The sequence below is a fragment of the Physella acuta genome, unplaced genomic scaffold, assembly GCF_028476545.2.
Source record: "Physella acuta isolate Inbredline_101_S28 unplaced genomic scaffold, ASM2847654v3 ptg000330l, whole genome shotgun sequence".
Classification (NCBI taxonomy): domain Eukaryota; kingdom Metazoa; phylum Mollusca; class Gastropoda; family Physidae; genus Physella; species Physella acuta.
Genome location: NW_026731849.1, coordinates 49,858 through 69,286, shown reverse-complemented (window position 1 = coordinate 69,286; position 19,429 = coordinate 49,858). Strand labels below are relative to the sequence as shown.

The 19,429-nt window shown below is 33.9% G+C and overlaps 1 protein-coding gene across 1 annotated transcript in view; it reads right to left on the bottom strand.

Moving 5' to 3' along the window:
- Positions 1-19,156, bottom strand: part of LOC131940773 (uncharacterized) — a 33,482-nt gene extending 14,326 nt beyond the window's left edge. Inside the window, exons 1-12 of the mRNA XM_059299574.1 lie at positions 19,047-19,156; positions 18,583-18,705; positions 15,738-15,932; positions 14,470-14,622; positions 12,887-13,102; positions 12,249-12,402; positions 11,833-11,917; positions 10,768-10,905; positions 10,252-10,258; positions 9,990-10,088; positions 8,641-8,775; positions 5,698-5,847 (exon numbers count right to left, since the gene is read on the bottom strand). Of these exons, the coding sequence (XP_059155557.1) occupies positions 5,698-5,847; positions 8,641-8,775; positions 9,990-10,088; positions 10,252-10,258; positions 10,768-10,905; positions 11,833-11,917; positions 12,249-12,402; positions 12,887-13,102; positions 14,470-14,622; positions 15,738-15,932; positions 18,583-18,705; positions 19,047-19,140 (1,549 nt within the window). The 5' untranslated portion in view covers positions 19,141-19,156. The remainder of the gene's footprint in view (positions 1-5,697; positions 5,848-8,640; positions 8,776-9,989; positions 10,089-10,251; positions 10,259-10,767; positions 10,906-11,832; positions 11,918-12,248; positions 12,403-12,886; positions 13,103-14,469; positions 14,623-15,737; positions 15,933-18,582; positions 18,706-19,046) is intronic.
- Positions 19,157-19,429: the final 273 nt, after the last annotated feature.

Genomic DNA, 19,429 nt, shown 5'->3' with positions numbered 1-19,429 from the left:
CCACAAAATCACCCCGTATCGGAATGTCTTTAGCTGTATGATACTATATTTAGCCACGCGTTTAAAAAAAAATAATAAGAAATACTTATATCGGTCTTCAACAGAAACGACCAGCTTATTTCGTCTACTGTTGACGGAAATAAAAACTATCAAAGCAAGGGACATTATCCAGCCTTTGATTATGGAGTAGCTGCCATTAAATAACAATAACAAATAACAGGTTTGAACCCCACCCGCCCGTCCCAGGTATGCTCGTCTACAGGTGTGACTGACATCCATAAAACTGTATTAGGCAATGCTTTGTCGTTTATGAGGCGTTTTTATATTGATGCAGGGGAACGTGACTCTTGTTTTGTTAAAGACAACAATGCATTCAACAACTGTATTTAAAGGAGATAACGATCTCAATATTTCATTCGGTTGCGTGTTAGTTAAAGTCAAGGTTCCCAAAAACGTTTACAGCTTTTACAATACACCTATCAAATTGTGTGTTAGTTAAAGTCAAGGTTCCCAATAACGTTTACAGCTTTTACAATACACCTATCAAATTTTGTGTTAGTTAAAGTCAAGGTTCCCAATAACGTTTACAATACACATATCAATTGTTGAAAGAAAACAGCCAAAATCTTGCATCAATCGGTAGTTGGCAAGTTAAAAAAGTCATCTTTCTAACCACACAGTCCACGGAGCAGGTGAAGTAGAGTTCACCTGTTTCAGAGACCTCGCCGTGTGAAGGGATAATATGGCCAACACTTTGCCCTACCACATTGAGTCAGGTACCCATCATAGCTGGGTAGACTCAATGATGTCATGTGGTTTTAAGTCCGAGATCTGAACTGGAGACTTTCAGGCCAGCAGTCGATTACTCTAACTTTCGACCTAACAGTCTCTTGGCAGATAAGTAACCATTTACGGTTATTTAACCATTACTATACTGTACCTGGCTAATCTATTAACCACAGATGCACTAACCTCCTGGGTAGTAGAATAACAAGCGTCAACTGATATAACTGTTACAACTTATGAACTCGTAATTTAAAAAAAAAAATACTTGCTAGCAGCCGGTGTCGTGTCTACATTTTTGTTCAGGTTTTCTTTTCTCGTCCCCACAAGGGTGGTTGCTACTTTATAGAACGGTATTTTCTGTAATACAAAGTAAAGGCAAGCGTTACTATACACACACGTTTTTAGGAAAAATGAGATTTAAGAAACGGTAGGTTTTCTCATTTCTTCTGTCTTCGTTCGGAGTTTGGAGGGATCCCCTCCAACATAATTAATTATTACGTGACTACTTGTTATGCGCCATATAGACTATTGACTCTGATTTCAGCCTGCTTTTCTTTCTGCATTTGCTTCCATAGCCTTTGTCCGACCAAGAACAAACGACAAGGTAGAAGTTGTTTCATTTTGGAGTTGTCTCGCCTAGAAAAATCGCTGGCGACTACAGTCTAGCCTCATTTGCCCTAGGGTTCGAACTTCAGACTTTCGATTTAGCAACAATGATACTTACGGTTTTTAAAACCGTTTGAAGTGTAGGCTTATTTACAACATTAGATCAGGTTGCATTGATAAAAGCAGCACATGTATGAAAAAAATGATCCCATAAAACTGGCGTGGTGGAACGGAGGAGCGTTCGACTGCTAACACGATAGTCTCGAGTTTTCGTACCGGGTAAGGCGTCATTGAGTTCATCCAGCTCCGATGGGTACCTGGCTTACTTTAGGAAAAGTAAAGGCAACTGGGCAGAGCGCTGACCACACTGTCCTTTCACTCGACGAGTTAGATGAAAATTGGGAACTCTACTTCACCAGCTACACAAACTGAGTCTTTGTACGTACGGTTGTAAGTTACTTCCGTGTTTATGATTGGAAAAACGAGGGTATATAAAGGCCGTCTATTATTGATCTAAAACACCTACTTAGAAAAAAGCTATTTTGCACAATACTATTTATTGTTTAACACAAGGCAGTGATTAACTTTATGTTTAACGTAATTGTAAGTTAAACAAAAGTCTGCACAAATAGTAAACTAAGTAGCCTACACACAACTCTTAAAAAAAATGTTTGTAAACTAGTCTGTGTTTGGGGAAATTTTAAGTACACAATCACATTGATATCAGTACGGCATTTTAGCCACGTCAAGTACAATATTTAAGCAACTCTTAATTTTTTTTTCAAAAAAAAAAACAAAAAAAAAAACGACATAGGTACAACTTTTTATACCCGAAATTCTCTACGTCTAAGCTAAATTTTTCAACATGAACTGCTCTTCTTTACACTAGTAATTTATATCACAAAATATTAATTTCTTAAAATGCGTAATTCCAATAACAAAACGCACATATATTTTAATAAGATAAGCAACACTTTTTTTAAACAAAAGTCAAAACAATACTCATAAGGCAGTTAAAATAATTTCAATATATTAAAATACCTCAAAATCCTGTAGGAAGAATTCAGAGTTTTGTTCAGCCATATAAGTACTGAACTGATTAATTGGTATTGCAGTTATCTGTTCTTCTTTTACAACTGTTGCGATACAATTAGAATACACATATATATATATATATATATATATATATATATATATATATATATATATATATATATATATATATACGTTATATATATAAGTATATATATTTGTCTCAATGACGTGTATTGTTATGTAAATTGCTAAAATCATTTAAATTTTAACCTAGAGCGACATTATTCGAAAAAGGCATATCAACAATTTATAGATTTATCATGTAGGAAAGAGAATTTACCTTTATATTCTTTAGGTATAAAATTTTGAAAATTCCTGCGGAACAAAAAATGTAAGTGTTTTGCATCGAATACAAAAGAAGGTTATAGTTACTACGGCGGTATGGCTCACATGGAGAATTGATTTTCTATTTTTTTTTTTTTAATTTTTAAAATTAAATTTTTTTTTATTGTCAAAGCATTTCACGTGATAGATAAGCCTACTGGTGAGTGGGTTTATTTGTACGTAATGTTGTGTCTTCAACCCATCCAAAATACACTTTTCTTTCTTCAAGATAAAAATTCTTCCACATCTTGCTATTAATGTATTTCGTGTTTAATAAGGCCTGCCAAGTAAAACACTAGCGCGATATTATTTCTTTAAATGGCTTTTAAAGCAAACATTTTTTTTGTCAATTGTTTGTTTTATTTTACCGTATGAAGAGCTTAGTGCTGCTTTTTTAAAGTCATATTTTTGTAAAGATCAACCCAAGTAATGATCATTATTCCTATAGGATGATTTCATCTTATGTACACATATCAAAAATTGAATATTATTTAAGAGTCGTATTCATAGTAATTAAGGAATATATTTATTTATCTTTTATAACAAAATTAAGTTTTTAAACTCAGTAGCATGTTTTTATCAAGTCTAGAACTAAGTTCTTCATATGTTGGCGGCTACACTGAAAGTGTGTCTTGACCAATAGTTTTGGTACAGCTGTTCTACATTATAGAGTCACCATACCGTGGTTAGAAGATTCAACATAATATATTTATTGGAGTTAATTCTCTAACTAAAGACCCGCAATTCTGTTCGTATTGTGTCTTTTTTTGACCTTTCATGTAAGGGGTCTCCCATAAACCTTTTTTTTTAACTATCTACTCAATATCGTCACATATAGTCACGAAGACAACATGACAACCCCCCCCCCCCCCCCCAACTGTCTCTCCTTTATTAAATACCAATGAACGATTAGTGTTTTATGCAAACTTGCCAATTTTACATTTCTAAGTCACAGTATTTGTTGTTTAACAGCAGTCAACATTGTGTATTTTTATGAATTTATATCACAGTCAGCAAAAAGAAAAGGGATTTAAAAAGCAAAATAACAACTAAAATTTCACTTTTCAAAATGTAAAAATTGCCGTAACAATTTTTTAAACAACTAACCTCCGTCCTCAAAAAAAAAAAATTTAAAAAATTCCATTTTCTGCGTACAACATCACTAATAGACGACCTGTATCGCGTCCACCCCCCCCCCCTATATCCAACCCCCCCCTCCCCACAACAGCACCCAACGAATACAGCTTGTGATGTTCAATACAAAATAACAAACTAACTCAAAACGTACTTGCAGACAAAGAGAAAAATAATGATCAAGGCGAGGATGACGAGTCCTGACAATATTAATACGATAAGAAGGCCTTTGTCTTGGTCAACTATTTCTGTAAATTAGGCAGAAAAAAAAGTTTATGTATATGTATATATATATATATATATATATATATATATATATATATATATATATATATATATATATATATATATATATATATATATATATATATATATGTATATATATATATATATGTATATATATATATATATATATATATATATATATATATATATATATATATATATATATCCTCATTTAGTAATCTGATTCAACATTCTCAGTTAGTAATTTGATTAATCAACATTCTCAGTTAGTAATTTGATTAATCAACATTCTCAGTTAGTAATTTGATTAATCAACATTCTCAGTTAGTAATTTGATTAATCAACATTCTCAGTTAGTAATTTGATTAATCAACATTCTCAGTTAGTAATTTGATTAATCAACATTCTCAGTTAGTAATTTGATTAATCAACATTCTCAGTTAGTAATTTGATTAATCAACATTCTCAGTTAGTAATTTGATTAATCAACATTCTCAGTTAGTAATTTGATTAATCAACATTCTCAGTTAGTAATTTGATTAATCAACATTCTCAGTTAGTAATTTGATTAATCAACATTCTCAGTTAGTAATTTGATTAATCAACATTCTCAGTAATTTGATTAATCAACATTCTCAGTTAGTAATCCTATATAACATTCTCAGCTTGTAAACGGATTCAACATTCTCAATTAGTAATTTGATTAATCAACATTCTCAGTTAGTAATTTGATTAATCAACATTCTCAGTTAGTAATTTGATTAATCAACATTCTCAGTTAGTAATTTGATTAATCAACATTCTCAGTTAGTAATTTGATTAATCAACATTCTCAGTTAGTAATCCTATATAACATTCTCAGCTTGTAAACGGATTCAACATTCTCAATTAGTAATTTGATTCAACAATCTCAGTTAGTCATCTGATTATTCAACATTATTAGTTAGTAATTTGATGATTCAACATTTTCAGTAATCTGATTATTCAACACGAGCCGACCCGCGACGTATCATACGCCGCTATTTAGTTGTTTTATTTTCTACTTTTCAGTCATTCATAATTTGTGAATTCGACAGTACAAATGCTGCCACTGAAAATATTTGCTATAAAACAATATCAGCAGCTCGTTAAGAACTATACCCCCCTCCTTTCCCTCTACCCCACCCCCCTCCCGCAGTGAAAGCAACCCCCTCTTAGTTACCTCCCATAAGTTTAAAATCCTTATAAACTAAATTTTCTGCTCCTAATAGCTGTCACTAAACCCGGCTCTACGATTGTAAACACTTAACGTGAACCACAGCTCACCAGACTAATTGGGGGTGGGGGTTATAGGGATATGCCCAGCGCGGGATTACAGCTTGGTGTTTTCTATGGTTCCAAGAAGATATATATATATATATATATATATATATATATATATATATATATATATATATATATATATATATATATATATATATATATATATGTATATATATATATATATATATATATATATATTCTGACCTGTTAACTTTGATGACAGAAGCGGGTCGGCAGGGAGCTCACAGTCGCCAGTGACGGAGTTACACACCCTGTCACTGTTTGACATATTGAAGAAGCATCGATTATCACAGACGTAGGAACAGTTGACGCCATAGGTATCGATACTACACTCTATAAGAATAAAGAAGCATCGATTATCACAGATGAAGGAACAGTTTAAGCCCTAGTTATCGATACTACACTCTATAAGAATAAAGAGGCATCGATTATCACAGATGTAGGAACAGTTGACGCCATAGGTATCGATACTACACTCTATAAGAATAAAGAAGCATCGATTATCATAGATGTAGGAACAGTTGACGCCCTAGGTATCGATATTAAACTTTGAGATTGAAGAAGCATCGATTATCACAAATATTGGAACAGTTGACGCCATAAGTATCGATATTAAACTGTGAGAGTTTTAAGAAGCGTCGATTATCACAAATGTTGGAACAGTTCACGCCATATGTATCGATACTACACTCTGTAAGATTAAAAAAGTACCGATTATAAAAAATGTAGGAACAATTGACGTTATATGTGGTTGTGTTGTGGTTGTGTTGTGTTGTAGTTTTGTTTTGATGTGGTTGTGTTGTGGTTATGTTTTGTTTGTGTTTGTGTTTTTTTTTTGTTTGTTTTGTTCTGTTCCCAAGTTGTTACATTAAAAAAAGATTTACCGTGGCGGAGCACGGGTATGCAGCTAGTTCAATATAAGTGTTTATACACATTTTTTATTTTACAAAATAATAATTAATATACATTTCTTTTCAAATTAACCTAAATAAATAAAAAGTTCCAAAGTTTGAATGACGATATGAATATTTCACCATGGAAACCAAGACGCTAACTACAGGCACCGTTATGCGACTAAAAAACACCACCAAAACAAGTTCCTGTACTCGCCGTTTTCACAATAGTCTCCAACCTTTCCAGGGGGACAACCCAGACACGCCCCTGTAACTGTATCACATGGGTTGTTGCCACACTCCCATCTGCAGTTACGACTCTCGAGGGTTGTTTTATCTTGGACTTCTGGCAAAATTAAATTATGACAACGTTAAATAAACCGGGAGTGATCTCCCGTAAACTTTCTCGAATATTTTAATATAACACTACGAGGAATGGCAACTCATAGAAAATATTTCTAATCCATTTTAAATTACTTAAACTTTTTATTATATAATAGAATCTCGTAAAAAAAAAAGAATTGCACACAAAAGAAGAGCGCCAAATAAAATGTGCATAATAGTGCGGGATATTATTAGTACTTTATACATGTACATGCGTTTTTTTTAGAAATCGGAAATAGCGTAAATTTCTACTTCCTTTCAACGAAAATTACTCAAAATTTAATAGAAGGCAGAAAATTAGATTTTTAACTTACGTGTGAAATTTCATTTATCTATCAGAAATAGTACTCAAGTTATAGGCTTTTGAAAAATTCAAAGTAGTAAAAGTTCCACTTCCGGTTATCGGAAATCGCTCAAAAGTTGATATAATATACGATTTTGATATAATACTTATATATGAAATTTCATCAAACTAGCTATAACGGTACCCAAGTTATCGTGTTAATACACACACACACACACACAAACACACAGACATACGGACAAGATTGCAAAACTTAAACATAGGTGCCTAACATTGAATACTTAACATAAGATGGCACGATTACAAGTCTTTCTCTATACTTCGTACATGCGAGAAAGTAAAAAAAAATGGCAAGTTTTTAAAGGTAGCAAAAACAACAAAAAGACAGCCATTTTCTTTTGCTAAAAACAATATTAATAAAATAAAATCGACAGCCGTTTTAGAAACGTTTTGAATACATTTTGAAATTGTTTCATTGTTAAAACTTTCCAAAAGCCTTTAGCACTAAAGTGTAGCAAATTAATCTTGATCGATTTACCTTTACATATTTAAAACAAAAAACATTTTGTTTTTAAATTTTAATCATATCTATCTTAGCAAACCATCTAGGAGAGACAACTCCAAAAATTAAATAAACTGCTGCCTAATAGATTTTTTTCTTGGTTGAACAAAGGCTATAGAAACCAATCAATTTTGACGCGTTATATCCCATCTAAGGGAACAGAAATTGTTTCCCATGTCAAAAAGAAAGAGCCCTGTTATTTAACTTATGTCCCTTACCTTCCTCACAAAAATCGCCAGTCCGGTTTGGGGGACAACGGAAACACTTGCCCGTGACGCTGTTACACGTTTGCTCGATACAGTTATCGCTGCACGTGAGTGAGCAGTTCTGGCCGTAAGTTCCAGAACTACAGTCTTAAAAAATGTTTAAGTTAAAGAGCTACATTCTTAAAGAAAGGTTTAAGTTAAAGAGCTACACTCTAAAAGAAAGGTTTAAGTTCCTGAACTACAGTTTAATAGGAAGGTTTAAGTTCCTAAACTACAGTCTAAAATAAAGGTTTAAGTTCCAGAACTACAGTCTAAAAGAAAGGTTTAAGTTCCAGAACTACAGTCTAAAAGAAAGGTTTAAGTTCCAGAACTACAGTCTAAAAGAAAGGTTTAAGTTCCTGAACTACAGTTAAGACATATGTTTATGGAATCCTGCGACTTAGATTTAAAGTCTTTTGGAAACTCAGTGGTAGTGTGTGTGTGTGCGTGGGTGAGGGGGTGGGGGGCTCTCGTATCATACATAAAAAGTGTAAGTAAAAACAAATGCACACACATACACAATGTATTATACATACATATTTAAATTTATGCAGAGGTATTTACGGGTATAAAACTACAAAGTGCCAAGTAAAAACGGATGAACATAATATTCTTTATGCAATTTCTACATAATTATGCCGAGTTAAAACAAACTGTTGAACTCTACTTCATCTGCCATCGCGAGGTCCGAAAGAGAGACAACCAATATAGTCAATATCCCAAGAAACGTTGACCTACTTTGCTCGCAGAAGTCACCCGTGCGTCCAATAGTGCAGCGGTAGCAAGTCCCGTTCTCCCTCTCACAGTTCTGCATGTCGCACCAACTGCTGCACACGAACATGCAGTGTGAGCCGTAAAACCCTGAGCCGCACTCTGTAAAGTGAGTACACAAAACGGTCAGTTACAGTCGCAAAATATTTTCACTTAATACAGGGACAGGGTATAAAACTTGAGTGAGAGTACAAAATATATATTTACATAATACAGAGACATGATATAAAACTTGAGTGAGTACACAAAATATATTCACATAATACAGAGACATGATATAAAAATTGAGTGAGTACAAAAAATGGTAAGTAACAGTGACAAAATATATTCACATAATGCAGAGACGGGGTATAAAACTTGAGTTAGTACACAAAATATATTCACATAATACAGAGACATGATATAAAACTTGAATGAGTACACAAAAGTGTCAGTAACAGTCACAACATATTTTCACATAATACAGAGACAGGATTTAAGCATTGAGAATTTAATAAATAATATAAAAAAGTTATTTGGTTTCGTAAATGTCTAATTCCCAGTAACAATATATTTATTAAAAAAATTTACCAGTTCGTTATTCGTCCATCCCTGTTTATAAAATTGTATCGTTTTGCTTCTTTATCAGATTTTTTTCGTTTGGAAAAAATAACTCAGAATATAATTCAAACGCAGAAAATATTTATTTGTTTTTCTAAGTAAAAATGAAAAACAAACATTTGTGTGTACGAGAATCTTGTCAATCAATACAAATGATTTGTTTCCATTGGTAGTAAAATAAATAGTTTTTAAATCAAGTAAATGTCTGTGTGCAAACTATATTCGGAGCTATATTTTCTAACGAAATAGAGCTAAAATCTCTAATAATCGGACGGCGTGGCCTAAATAGTACCGGTAGGTTGCAAACCCGAAAGTCTGGAGTTCGAATCCGGGTCCAAATCAGTAGAACGTCCCTTTGTCCAACCAGAACTGTTGGGTACCTAACTCAGGTTAGGGCAAGTAAAGACGGCTGGGCATAGTGCTGACCACAAAGTTGGGTACCTGACTCACGTTAGGGCAAGTAAAGGCGGCTGGGCATAGTGCTGACCACAAAGTTGGGTACCTAACTCACGTTAGGGCAAGTAAAGGCGGCTGGGCATAGTGCTGACCACAAAGTTGGGTACCTGACTCACGTTAGGGCAAGTAAAGACGTGCTGACCACAACTTCTCTTCATATGCCGAGGTCACAGAAACATATGAACTCTGTCCAATGGATCTCCAGGTCTAAAGTTGATTCTTTACCATTTTTTTTTTACAAATCTCTCCAAGATGCTTACCTTCACCGGCTGAACCTGGGTCCTGACCTGTAGCATTATCTGTGGGCAGATAGGGGTCAATCGTTTGTGGAACATACGGAACGTGAGCGTACACTTCATCTGGGGTGTCAAAAAATATGTTTTAAGATTACACTTAATCGGAGGTGTCAAGAAAAACAATATGGTTTATAGATAAACTTCATCTGAATCCTCAAGTAAAAACAATATGGTTTAAGGATAAACTTTATCTGTGGTGTCAAAAAATATTACGGTTTAAGGATACACTTCATCTGAGGGATCAAGAAAAACAATATGTTTTAAGGATTCACTTTAAGTTTATAATCAAAACATTGTGTTTTATCTACACATTTCTTTTGAAGTGTAAAAAAATAAAAAAATGTTTCAGTATACACTTTATCTGAAGTGTTCGAAATCCCCTGTTGTAATGTAATTTGTATATCTAACAGCACCTAAAACGCTGGAGTTTCTGGTTTCCTGTGGGCAGCTTATGAGAAACAACTGATTTCAAGTTGTATAGGTACCGTCTGGCCCATCGGCAGTGTGGAGAAAGGTCCTGATACACTCTACACATCAGTCTCTTCCCGTCTTGCTGCCAATGCTCTGGACCTACTTTCCACGCTGCAACTATCCTATCGTCTATTTATTTATAAATCGTGAGTTCAAATCAGTTGTGATCTGGTAGCTCACCAAATGACATGAAGCTTCCCCTTTTGTGAAACCCACTTGTTTTACTATGTTATCCATTCATACCAAAACCACCAAGACTACATCCACTTACCTCCGCATTTCTCCTGAACTTGGGTGTGGCAGGACTCACATGGGCTGGTCCCATTGAGTGTCTGGTGACACGCCTCCTTGTCACAGTTACGATAGCACTTGACCGCGCAACCCCGTTCAAAATACGGCGTGGTACAGACTGGAATATAATGAGAAGACCATGCATGATAGTGTAGCAAAGGCTATAGAATGTCTCAAGGACGGGTGGAATAACACTAAGATACATTTTACTTTTGTAGTGAGTTACGGCAACATTGTATTTTACTTATGTGGGCTAACACAGGCAAATATGTATCTAAACAAAGATCGATTTGGTGGCTTAAAGGTGTTAAAACAACCTCACCACAAACATTTTTAATTAGCTTTTTTGATCGCATTTTTGTACATTAAAATGTATTTCAATAATAATTTAATCAATAAATTGGTGTTATACTTTTAAGAAAAACATTAATATACTTATTGAAATTCCTGAGACTTTTTTCTTAGAAAGCTAATATATATATATATATATATATATATATATATATATATATATATATATATATATATATATATATATATATATATATATATATATATATATATGTATATATATATATTTATATTTTTATTTATATATATATACAAACATCATAATAAATGCAAATGATACTGCATGAACATTCAACAGTTCTACCAAATAGCGAAATAAAATACGTAACGTATGTTGTATACTAAGCCAACAACGTACTGAACCTGCAACTTACTGAACCTGCAACTTACTGAACCTGCAACTTACTGAACCTGCAACTTACCGAACCTGCAACTTACTGAACCTGCAACTTACTGAACCTGCAACTTACTGAACCTGCAACTTACTGAACCTGCAACTTACTGAACCTGCAACTTACTGAACCTGCAACTTACTGAACCTGCAACTTACTGAACCTGCAACTTACTGAACCTGCAACTTACTGAACCTGCAACTTACTGAACCTGCAACTTACTGAACCTGCAACTTACTGAACCTGCAACTTACTGAACCTGCAACTTACTGAACCTGAAACTTACTAAACCTGCAACTTACTGAACCTGCAACTTGCTGAACCTGCAACTTGCTGAACCTGCAACTTACTGAACCTGCAACTTGCTGAACCTGCAACTTACTGAACCTGCAACTTACTGAACCTGCAACTTACTGAACCTGAAACTTACTAAACCTGCAACTTACTGAACCTGCAACTTACTGAACCTGCAACTTACTGAACCTGCAACTTACTGAACCTGCAACTTACTGAACCTGCAACTTACTGAACCTGCAACTTACTGAACCTGAAACTTACTAAACCTGCAACTTACTGAACCTGCAACTTGCTGAACCTGCAACTTGCTGAACCTGCAACTTACTGAACCTGCAACTTGCTGAACCTGCAACTTACTGAACCTGCAACTTACTGAACCTGCAACTTACTGAACCTGAAACTTACTAAACCTGCAACTTACTGAACCTGCAACTTACTGAACCTGCATGTGTTAAGTCCCATGCCGGAGCAGTTGAAGAGACAGGCGTTCTGTTTCTGGCAGTCAGACACCTGGTGCAGACACTGGCAGCTTGTCTCACACTCTAGCCCATACCTGTGGTCCCCACAGTGGATCTCTGTTGGGGGAGTCATGTAAAGACTAATAGTTTTTAGAATACATATTATAATACGATCTTTTTTTTTGGATAAGTGTTGATCTTTAGCATATAATTGTTTGAAGATTGTATGATTTAGTAGTAACTCTAATACATATATAAGCTTTTTTTAGATTTGAGAAGAATTTCTCCCTCAAAATGAGATATTCATTGATATCGTAATTAATATTTGAAATATAGCAGTTGTAAGCAATGTAAGATGAAATTTTAATGAATTGCCACACAAGAAATAGACAGATAGTTAAACACGTACCAAAGACGATACACCACAATTTAAACACTTTTCACACAAAAAAGAATAGAGTTTACAATCTTATAACACAATAAATTCCACAATTTAAACACGAATCACACAAAAACAACAACGCAGTTTTCATAATCATCAGATAACAAACACCACTACATACACACACGAAACACACCCTACACACCACTCGCTACTCGCCTCCAAACACCTCCACCTCACAGAAGTAGATCTTCTTGCCAGTGTTCACCACACGTATCTCAATCTCCGACACCGGCCACGGGAACCTCACGGGGGTCGGGGACGAGTACGTCTTACCATAAGGCGCAGTGAAATTGACGCGAAAGGTTTCGAACGCATCTCCAGTTCTATACGTATAGGTCGATATAAACGTCAACATTTCATGCACGTAGATTTCTGCGCGCGGAGTAGAACAGAGTACAGAAAACGCTAGAAATGCATGGCAATAGAGTTTAATGACCTTACATTTTATACTGATATGTGTATGTATTACTTAAGTAGCAGAAGTTAAAACATCTTGGTTAGTCTACAAACACAGCGGTTAGGTTAGGTTACTGGTTGAGTGTAGAAATCAGGTATGGGTTATGAAGCAGTTAAGACTGGGGTTAAGGCTAAAATATAAACAAATATAAAAGCTTGAATTGGATTCCATAGTCGTTTTATTGTATCTTATAGAAAGGATTGATTTTTTTAAAGCAGTGGTGGGTCGTTATTAACAGAGGAAACGTCTATTGCAACTAAAATTACATTTAAAGTAAAGTTAAAGTAAAGATTCCTCTGTAGACCGAACGATCCATTGGGCAGATGAAGTTGAGTTCATATGTTTCTGGACTTCGGCATATGAAGGGAAGGTGTGGTCAGTAATATGCCCAGCCGCCCGTACTTTCCCCAACATGAGTTAGGTACTCATCAGAGCTGGGTAGACTCAGGACTATGTACTAAATTGGCACCGGATTCGAACTCGAGACCTTCGCGTTAGCAGCCTAGCGCTCTGACGCGTTTGCGACGGGGCCATTTATCGTATAGCTAAATACAATAATTATCAAATATAACTTTTTATTGCTTATTGTTTTATAATTAGTAAGTAACGAACGTTCTATTTCTAGCCGTTTGTAACTTGTGATATCCAACTTTACTCTCTGTTTCTTACCTTGTTTACTGTAGATGTCATCAAACTTTACTCTTTTTTACCTTGTTTTCTGTAGACGTCATCAATCTTTACTCTTTTTTTACCTTGTTTACTGTAGATGTCATCAAACTTTACTCTCTGTTTCTTACCTTGTTTACTGTAGATGTCATCAAACTTTACTCTCTGTTTCTTACCTTGTTTACTGTAGATGTCATCAAACTTTACTCTCTGTTTCTTACCTTGTTTACTGTAGATGTCATCAAACTTTACTCTCTGTTTCTTACCTTGTTTACTGTAGATGTCATCAAACTTTACTCTTTTTACCTTGTTTTCTGTAGACGTCATCAATCTTTACTCTCTTTTTTTTTCCTTGTTTACTGTAGATGTCATAAAACTTTACTCTCTGTTTCTTACCTTGTTTAATGTTGATGTTATCAAACTTAATGTTTCTTACCTTGTTTACTGTAGATGTCATCAAACTTTACTCTCTGTTTCTTACCTTGTTTACTGTAGATGTCATCAAACTTTACTCTCTGTTTTTTACCTTGTTTACTGTAGATGTCATCAAACTTTACTCTCTGTTTCTTACCTTGTTTACTATGGATGTCATCAAACTTTACTCTCTGTTGCTTACCTTGTTTACTGTAGATGATAAAATTGTGAATCGTGGAAGGGATATCAAACTTAATCATCCAGTTCTGCGAGTAAAAACATGCGGAAGTGCTGTATCTGTTCCCGTCCACGGTGCTGGGGTCCATCGTCTGCTGCTTGAGGGCCAGGTTCCGCCCTAGGCCACATACAGCCGAATATCATGGCACAATTTAATGTACATTTATTATAAGCTTTCATCTAGTTCACTATGTCTGTTTGTTTTGCCGGTTTCTAGCAAATATTGTAACTCAATGTTTACATAGGTAATTTTTAATTTAATTTGTGATAAAAAATTAATGTAACGATTACTATGCTGTATTATCTAAAGGGAGACAAGAACAAAATTAATCTCAAGCGATTAATTAATCAGACTGATTACAATAGTGAACTGCTTGCTGTGGTCAGTTGCAGAGTTTCTTCCAGAAAGTTTAGCGGCCGTCCCCCCCCCCCCGAACGAAATGGAATTTATATAGAAAATACAACTTTTAACAGCCCCCCGGAAATTTTAGTCCACCCCCCCCCCCCCGAAAATTTCAAGTGCCCCCCCCCCCCCCGGGAAAAAAAGTCTGGAAGAAACACTGGTCAATTGTTTCCTCAATCGTTACAAATGGGCAGCTAACTTTCTTCTAGAGATCGCAAGTTACTGATCGGGTTTTTAAGCAACTATTTTTAGTCGTGAGTGGTGTGAGTGTCATTAAGGACACATTACTAAAGAGTAGGAAAAAAAAGAAGTTTGAGAAACTCAGAAACCTGAACATTAAAATAAAATGAAACGCCTTCTTTCATAAAAGCGTTTGTTGCTTGTTCGATCTCTTACTTGTTGAAGCGAACAATGCTTTTAGTTAAAAAGTAGATTCTACATGTTTTTAAATTTTAGTGCATTTTTTTTCACAATTTTGCTTGTTATATATGTTTTATTCTAGTTTCTCTTTATTTATGATTTAGCAGCGATGATCATATTTTATGTGCTTTCCAATTATTTTCTTACACTTCGAGCTAAAATGTGAAATGTGTTTAAATATAGCCTTTAATATCCCATGGCGACATAGGAAGAACGATTTTTAGAGCCGAAGCTGATTAACATATTATGTTGTGAATTTGCTGGCTCTTTATATTATATTTATGTTTTATTTAAGAATAGCCCATCTATTAAAAATAAAGATTTTAATCAGCCTTCATCACTTTATTATCTCGACAGTCCATAGTGTCCAAGAGCTATCTGATTAGTTCTATAAATAACCATGAACTGACCTCGACTGATGGAGACCCTACACACGCCATCACCATCCGTTACAAGAGACAGTGACCTCATGAATATATCGATGAACTGATCGCAGATGATCTCGATAGTTCTCGCGTCGATCTTAGATTGGTAGAAGTTGTCGCAATGAGTATCTGTATCTCCTTCCATTATGAAGTTGAGGGTATAAAATTGGGGAATATCGCCTGGGGAATGAAGACATAACCCATGCAGTATTTATTTTCTTTAACTTGCTCATGTTGATGATTTCTTTCTGGAAATAAAACTCTAAACATCACGAAACTAACCAAAGCATACATGTTCAATCTCTATAATCAGGACATAAATAAATTCAGCGTTTGTACCTGTTTCTTGAAAATATTCAATTTATTGCCAAACAATTGCTATTCGTGGATAAGGCGTTTATTTCTTTTTTTTTTTTTTTTACAGATGGTTTCATGTTAGCCTTTCTATTTACTTATAAAATAAAACGTCGTTCAAATGTGTTAACAAAATTGTGAACGGAAACTTAATGCATCTTTGTCAAATCACTTACATTACCCCATGATGTGTTTTTTACAAAATAATGTTTTTAATAAAATATTATTAAAAAAACGATACACCTTGACAAAATGTACAACTATAAAAATAAAAAATTATTAAAAAAAACGATACACCTTGACAAAATGTACAACTATAAAAATAAAAAATTATTAAAAAAACGATACACCTTGACAAAATGTACAACTATAAAAATAAAAAATTATTAAAAAAACGATACACCTTGACAAAATGTACAACTATAAAAATAAAAAGTTATTAAAAAAACGATACACCTTGACAAAATGTACAACTATAAAAATAAAAAATTATTAAAAAAACGATACACCTTGACAAAATGTACAACTATAAAAATAAAAAATTATTAAAAAAACGATACACCTTGACAAAATGTACAACTATAAAAATAAAAAAATATTAAAAAAACGATACACCTTGACAAAATGTACAACTATAAAAATAAAAAATTATTAAAAAAACGATACACCTTGACAAAATGTACAACTATAAAAATAAAAAATTATTAAAAAAACGATACACCTTGACAAAATGTACAACTATAAAAATAAAAAAATTATTAAAAAAACGATACACCTTGACAAAATGTACAACTATAAAAATAAAAAATTATTAAAAAAACGATACACCTTGACAAAATGTACAACTATAAAAATAAAAAGTTATTAAAAAAACGATACACCTTGACAAAATGTACAACTATAAAAATAAAAAAATTATTAAAAAAACGATACACCTTGACAAAATGTACAACTATAAAAATAAAAAATTATTAAAAAAACGATACACCTTGACAAAATGTACAACTATAAAAATAAAAAATTATTAAAAAAACGATACACCTTGACAAAATGTACAACTATAAAAATAAAAAGTTATTAAAAAAACGATACACCTTGACAAAATGTACAACTATAAAAATAAAAAATTATTAAAAAAACGATACACCTTGACAAAATGTACAACTATAAAAATAAAAAATTATTAAAAAAAACGATACACCTTGACAAAATGTACAACTATAAAAATAAAAAAATATTTAAAAAACGATACACCTTGACAAAATGTACAACTATAAAAATAAAAAATTATTAAAAAAACGATACACCTTGACAAAATGTACAACTATAAAAATAAAAAATTATTAAAAAAACGATACACCTTGACAAAATGTACAACTATAAAAATAAAAAATTATTAAAAAAACGATACACCTTGACAAAATGTACAACTATAAAAATTAATAAACCGGGAGTGATCTCCCCTAAACTTTCTCGAATATTCTAATATAACACTACTGGGGAAGGCAACTCGGGATATAGACTTCTAGATATCATTTTAAATCCATTTTAAATACTTAAAGTTTTTTAAAATAGAATATAATCTCCTAGAAAAAAGAATTGCACACCAAGTGAACGCTAAATAAAGATGTGCATAATAGTGCGCAACATTATTAGTATTTTATAAAGTTACATGCGTTTTTTGAGAAATCGGAAATAGCGTAAATAAGTACTTCCGGTCAACGAAAACTACTCAAAATTTGATAGAGGGTAGAGAATTAGATCTTTTACTTGCATATCAAATTTCCTTTATCTATCTGAAATAGTACTCAAGTTATAGGCTTTTGAAAAATTCAAAGTAGAAAAAGTACCGCTTCCGATTATCGGAAATCGATCAAAAGTTGATACGGATCTACGATTTTGATAAAATACTTATATATGAAATTTCATCGACCTAGCTGTAACGGTACTCAAGTTATAGTGTTTACACACAGACAGACAGACAGACAGACAGACAGACAGACAGACAGACAGACAGACAGACAGACAGACAGACAGACAGACAGACAGACAGACAGACAGACAGACAGACAGACAGACAGACAGACAGACAGACAGACAGACAGACAGACAGACAGACAGACAGACAGACAGACAGACAGACAGACAGACAGACAGACAGACAGACAGACAGACAGACAGACAGACAGACAGACAGACAGACAGACAGACAGACAGACAGACAGACACACAGACAGACACACAGACACACAGACACACAGACACACAGACACACAGACATACGGACAAGATTGCAAAATTATGTTTTTCCGTATCAGTGAGGTGTAAAACGTCGAGATTTGTAAAAATCTCGATTTTTTTTTTGCACGATTACAAGACTTTCTCTATACTTCGTATATACGAGAAAGTAAAAAATGATAGAAAAAACACAATACACCTTGATACAATGTACAACTATAAAAATGTCGTGAATTACCTTTAAAGACAATTCGGGCGTACCTAAAATAGTTGCTGTCTAAAGTTATGTTTTTCAAATGTTCAAAGTTACATTCGTCGCTAGTCTTGTATGTCCTCGGTGCAAGAGAGTAAAACATATCCACTGGAATATCCAGGCTCAAAATTAGTCGCATGGATATTGTCCTTTAAACTTAAGGATGTATGTAAAGCATGAAACGTTATCATTAATAGTAAATGTTTACAGTTTTTTTTTCATGGATTTTTTAACATAAGTTTATTTTTAACAGATTATTTTAAATAATTACTAATTATTGGTTACTTTTGATCAAATGCGCTTGTTTGCAAATATCTGAGGATTGTTTACTTTCAGTCAAAATATTTTCAATTTTTACCATTGCCTTCATTTAAAAAATACATTCCTAACCTGTATAGTCTATTAAAGTACCAATTTTTTGTAATCTATTTTGTTTGAATGTACTTTACCATACTGGCACTTGTAGCCAAAGTAGCCGTCCTCACAGCCATCACTGCAGGTCCCAGTGTGGCCGCAGTTCTTGTTGTCTTTGCAGTGACACATGTATTGACATCGTGAGCCAAACCTGCCGGGGACACACCCTGTGGGGTGACACATGTAGGCTACACTCATCGTGTATGGGGAGACACATGTAAGCTACACATATCGTGTGTGGGGAGACACATGTAGGCTACACTTATCGTGTGTGGGGAGACACATGTAGGCTACACTTATCGTGTGTGGGGAGACACATGTAGGCTACACTTATCGTGTGTGGGGAGACACATGTAGGCTACACTTATCGTGTGTGGGGAGACACATGTAGGCTACACTTTTAAGTTTGCTTCACTAG